Source organism: Protobothrops mucrosquamatus, unplaced genomic scaffold (assembly GCF_001527695.2).
Source record: "Protobothrops mucrosquamatus isolate PMUCROS unplaced genomic scaffold, P.Mucros_1.0 scaffold11264, whole genome shotgun sequence".
NCBI lineage: Eukaryota > Metazoa > Chordata > Lepidosauria > Squamata > Viperidae > Protobothrops > Protobothrops mucrosquamatus.
Window position 1 is genome coordinate 2,347 of NW_015397046.1, and position 5,322 is coordinate 7,668.

The 5,322-nt window shown below is 60.4% G+C and overlaps 1 protein-coding gene across 1 annotated transcript in view; it reads left to right on the forward strand.

The window, feature by feature from the left end:
* LOC107301291 (maestro heat-like repeat-containing protein family member 1) overlaps window positions 1-5,122 on the forward strand; it is a 7,374-nt gene extending 2,252 nt beyond the window's left edge. Inside the window, exons 4-12 of the mRNA XM_015830537.1 lie at window positions 462-560; window positions 1,998-2,149; window positions 2,337-2,477; window positions 3,445-3,537; window positions 3,781-3,859; window positions 3,949-4,062; window positions 4,692-4,765; window positions 4,843-4,917; window positions 5,012-5,122. Of these exons, the coding sequence (XP_015686023.1) occupies window positions 462-560; window positions 1,998-2,149; window positions 2,337-2,477; window positions 3,445-3,537; window positions 3,781-3,859; window positions 3,949-4,062; window positions 4,692-4,765; window positions 4,843-4,917; window positions 5,012-5,122 (938 nt within the window). The remainder of the gene's footprint in view (window positions 1-461; window positions 561-1,997; window positions 2,150-2,336; window positions 2,478-3,444; window positions 3,538-3,780; window positions 3,860-3,948; window positions 4,063-4,691; window positions 4,766-4,842; window positions 4,918-5,011) is intronic.
* Window positions 5,123-5,322: the final 200 nt, after the last annotated feature.

Here is a 5,322-nt window from a genome sequence, read left to right on the forward strand (position 1 = left end):
CCCCCATGCTGGCTCAGGAATTCTGGGAGTTGAAGTCCACGAGTCATAAAGCAGCCTAGGCCTAGGCCAGAAGTAGGCAACCTTGGCTCTTTTATGACTCGTGGACTTCAACTCCCAGAATTCCTGAGCCAGCCACGCTGAGGGGAAAGGGAGAGGTTTCCAAGCTGAGCCATGCTGGCTCAGGAATTCTGGGAGTTGAAGTCCACGAGTCATGAGGGGGCCATAGTTCCCCCATGCTGGCCCAGGAATTCTGGGAGTTGAAGTCCACCAGTCATAAAAGAGCTGAGGTTGCCTATCCCTGGCCTATTGTCTGCCATATGCCGTTATAAACATTTCAGCTGAGGCTTTGCTTGTTCTCTGCCATTCTGACCAGAGGAGGGCCAGTTCCTCGGGGGGGGGGCAGTGCCTGCTCGGGGGGGGGGCTTCCGTTTCAACCCTCTTCCCCTTCCTCTCTCTCAAAGTATTTGGGATGGTCCCCTTCCTCAACTCCATCCTGGGGACGATGCTGCCTCTGCTGCCCCTGGCCAAGCAGGACAACACGAAGTCCGTCTTCTGCTACGGTAAGACAGCGGGGGGGGGGTATCTCCTCGCTGGACATGGGGGTTCAGTCCTGGAACAAACGGTTTGCGGGGCTGCCCCGGCAGAGCAGGAGACGGCTGCCTGCACATTGCTCCACCTATGCAGGTGTCACCTGCTGTTGAATCGTGCCTTCCTTCGTGCTTATTTGTCAAATGATCCAGGAAGCTCATTTTAGCGGTTTGATTTTTACCGATCTCCCTATTTTCTGCATCTTTCGCTCGTCTCTGTCCCAAACTGGTAAAAATGGCTGCCCACCAGATAGAACCCTTCCGTGTGTGTATGTGTGTGTCTGTGAGAACTCTTGCTTTGGACTTCTTGGGCTCTGGATGGGGTCTGGAAGAGGCTTTGAGCCCAACAGCTGCACCCCGAGTCATCTGCAGAGGTCCCTGGTGGGAAGTCAGAGCACCCCAAGGCTTCTGGGTTGGACAGGGTGATTCTGGCCGTTGCGCTTTGGGCTCTTTGGGGGTGGTCTGAGCTTTTGGGGGACCCCTGTGTGGCTTGGTAAGTTTTGTGGGTTGGGTTGTCGGGAGGAGCTTTCCACCCGAGCCTTTAAGGAGCAGGAAGAAGAATCCCACCGCACTCTTCGGCAAGGGGCTGGTCATCCTTCCTTACCCCTCCGTTCTGGATTCTGGGGGGAGAAGCAGCTGAGACCCTAGAAAGAGTGGAGGAGAAAGGAGCGATGGAGATGATAAAGGGTCTGGAGATAAACCATAGGATGAACGGTTGAGGGACTTAGGCCTGGTGAGCCTCACAAAGAGAAGCTTAACGTGGGAGCCGTCCTCTAATGCTTGAGGGGCTGTCAGAAGAGGGGGGGTGTCGGCCTCTTCCTCAGAGCACCTGAAGGCAGGACAGGAAGCAACAGGTGGAAGCTCCTCAGAGGGAGATGTAACCAGGAACTCAGGAGAAACTTCCTAACGGTGAGGACAATTAACCAGTGGAACAACCTGCCTCCAGAAGTTGTGAATGCTCCAACACTGGAGGTTTTTAAGAAGAGACTGGACAGCCATTTGTCTGAAATGGTGTAGGCCAGGGGTAGGCAACCTTGGCTCTTATGACCGGTGAACTCCCAGAATTCCTCAGCCAGCATGGGAGAACTATGGCCCCTTCATGACTCATGGACTTCAACTCCCAGAATTCCTCAGCCAGTATGGGGGAACTATGGCCCCCTCATGACTCGTGGACTTCAACTCCCAGAATTCCTGAGCCAGCGTGGCTCAGCTTGGAAACCTCTCCCTTTCCCTTCAGCATGGCTGGCTCAGGAATTCTGGGAGTTGAAGTCCACAAGTCATAAAAGAGCCAAGGTTGCCTACCCCTGGTATAGGGTCTCCTGCTTGAGCCCTGGGGGCTGGACTAGAGGATCTCTGAGGTCCCTTCCAGCCCTAGGATTCTAGGTCTCTGGCGTCTCGTCCCTCCCACAGCCTTGCAGTACTTCAGCGAGAGCATCCTGGAGTACCTGGCCAACCTGGACAAGGCGCCGGACCCAACTGTGAGGCGAGACACCTTCTCCAGTGAAATCTTCAGCGCCTACGAAGCCCTCTTCAGCTGCTGGCTGCCCAGCCGGGAGACCAAGGTGCGGCGGGAGGAGGAAGGGGAGGAGGAAGAGGAGGAGGAGGAAGGCTGTCTGATGATGGGGGTCTTGGGTCGAAGTTCAGCGCCTGTGGGGGGAGGGCTACAGGTTTCTCCGGATTCTGCCCAGGGCGCAAGAGGGGCGAATCCCGGAGAGGGCCCCCTGGTGACCCCCCCACCTGTCCCCGCAGGTGCGGCTGGCCGTGGTGGAGGCCCTGGGGCCCATGAGCCACCTGATGCCCAGCGAGAAGCTGGAGGAGCTGCTCCCTCGCCTGATCCCCGGCATCCTGGCCCTCTACAGGAAGCCGGCGGAGGCCTACTACGTCTCCAAGGTAGGCCGGCTGGCAGGGCCACCTCGGCCTGAGCGGAGGGTCTGAGGAGGGGGCACCTCCCCCGGGCCCTTCGCCTTCCCTGAGCTGCTTCGCTTCCTGCGCCGCAGGGCCCTTGCGGGTGGACAGCGTGGGCTTCGGTCCCAGGCGGGAGTTTTGGGGCCGCAGTGTGAAACGGGCAAAGACCCCTTTTCGGGACCCCAAGTTGGGAGGAAGTAGCTGCTCGGGGGCTCCCTCCCTTCACCCGTGGGGGGGGGAAGGGCACCAAGACGGCAGGTTTGTCCTCGAGCAGCTCCATCGCATTGGCAGAGGGGCTCCCCCGCCCCTGTCTGGAAGCCTGTGCAGGTAGTCCTCGGCTTACGACAGTTCGTTTAGTGACCGTTCAAAGTTGCAACTGAAAAACACGATTGTTTTACACGCAACCATCGCAGCGTCCCTTTTTGGTCATGTCATCAAAATTCAGAGGCTTTGCAACTGGCATGTACTTGCGATGGTTGCAGGGTCCCCCTGGGGTCACACGATCCCCTTTTGCGACCTCCTGACAAGCAAGGCCAACGGGAGGGGGAAGCCGGACCCACTTAACGGCCGTGTGACGAACTCAACAGCCGCAGTGCTTCGCTTAAACACTGGCAGGAAAGGCCACAAAACAGGGCAAGGCTCACTCAACAACCATCTCACTTAGCAACGGAAATGTTGGGCTCAACTGCTGTAAGTCGAGGACCAGCTGCCCTGCCAAGCCCATAAGGCTGCATCCGAGCATGGTTTACCTGATCTGGAGAAATTAAAACCTTGAAACCTGTTAAGTTCCGGAGGGTGTTAATCCGGGAAGAGGAAACGCTTGAGCCGTGTGTGTGTGTGTGTGTGTGTGTGTGTGTCTGTGTTGGTGGTGGGCTCTCCCCCCCACCCTCCCCCAGGGCTGCTGTGGCAAGAGGGCGGGGGGGGAGCCGTCCTCACTCGGTCCCTTGAACAGAGCCTGTGCCAGATTCTGGAAGCCTCGGTCAATATCGGGAGCCGGACGCTGGACACGCAGCTGGATCTCCTCCTCGGGACTCTCCACCTCCAGGTAAGGGGGGGCTACCTGGCCAAGATGGCCCCACGCCTGGGTACAAGCTCCCCCCCATGTGGCCATGCACTGGGCGTTTGGTGGGGTGGGGGTGGGACGTTGGCAGGCTGGTTCCTTGTGTCCCGGAGCTTTCCACTGGGAACCGCCTGGGTGGGCTGCGCATCACCTGGTGAAGCTGGTGCTCTTCTCCCCCCCCTCCTCCTTCCCCTCCCCCTCCTCCTCCAATGCCCCCCCCCCCAGCAGCTCTGCGCCCCTCTGGACTCTTCCCTGCCCTTCTCTCTGAAGAACCACAACGAGCTCCTTCGCTGCTTCACCGTCTTAGGTGAGAGACCCTCCTGGGACGGGGAGGGGGGGTTTCCTCACACTGGTGGCCCACTTGACCTCTGGGGGGGCCCCTCCCGTCTCTTGCAGCCGCTTCCTTCCCTGACCGCTTGCTGGGATTTCTGCTTCCCAAGCTGGAGTCCAGCAACGAGAAGACGCGGGTGGGGACGCTGACCGTCCTGCGGCAGATCATCAACAGCGCCCGTAAGGCAGGGGAGGGGTAGCTGGCTGGGGATGGGGGGGCAGCGGGGGCACTGCAGAGGGGGAGGGGCGCGCCTCCGCCTTGGAGGGTGGGGGAAGGAAAGGCTGGACAAGGGAGGGGCTGCTCTTCTGGCTTCTGGGGGGGGTCAAGCCTGCAAGCCCTGCCCCCGACTGCCCTGGCCAGTGGGGGGACAGGCCTCCTGCCCTCCCCATCGTTCCCTGGCGCTCCGTTGCCCTGGTTCTGATGGTCAAGCCCAGGGGTAGGCAACCTTGGCTCTTGTATGACTCGTGGACTTCTATGCTGAGCTATGCTGGCTCAGGAATTTTGGGAGTTGAAGTCCACGAGTCATACAAGAGCCAAGGTTGCCTACTCCTGGTCAAGCCGATGCAGAAGAGTTTGGCCTTGTGACCTACCTGGCACCAGAGGGGCTTTGCTGGCAGATGGGGACACCTGGCGCATTGGAGGAGGAGGAGGAGGAGGAGGAGGAGGGAGGGGCGAAGGTGCCTCTGATCCTGGCTGGCCCCATTGGGACCCGCAATGGGCCCTGGGTGGGCAGGTGGGGGCAAAGCGGACCTCCGGGTGGCTGGCAGGGAGCAACTGGGCCTTGAGCTTCTGCTCTGCTTCTGCCCAGCCGCTCAGATGGAGATCAAGAAGCCGTTTCTCCTGTCCTCCATGAAGCTCCCCCTGCAGGACCACAGCAACAAGGTGAGAGGGGTAAGTGGGTGGGCCCCCCTCGCCCCCCCTCACCCCCCCAGCCCTGCCCCACTTCTTGCCCTCAGCAGGCTGCCTCCCTGCACTGCGAAGGCCACCTGGCTCTTCCGCCTCTCCAGGTGGCCGATGCTCTGTTGCAGGTGAAGGTGGGGAGAGGGGCTCACCCTTGCCAGCTTTTATGGGGCGGGGGGGGGGCAGGGAAGATTGAGAATCCCCGTCTGGCTCTGTCCTCCTTGCCAGGCCTTGCAGTCTGGTGGCTTCCCTGTTCCCTCCCTGTTGGACGTCTGCCTGTGCAGGCTCCCTGAAGGATTGCTGACTGCCTCGCCTGGCCCAGGAGCTCTGCCCCTCTAGAAGCCCCCCCCCCAATGCCAGCCGGAAAGTGACACTGGCAGGAGAAGCCCAGCTGGTGGCCGAATTCTGCGCCACGCTCGCTTGCGCTTAGCAAAGGGCTCCCTCCTCCATGATCCCCCCTCGGGTGCCCGAAGCCACGCAGCAGGTGGCGAGGGGGTCCTGGGCGATGGGCAACCCCCCTCCTTGCTTCCCTGCAGGTG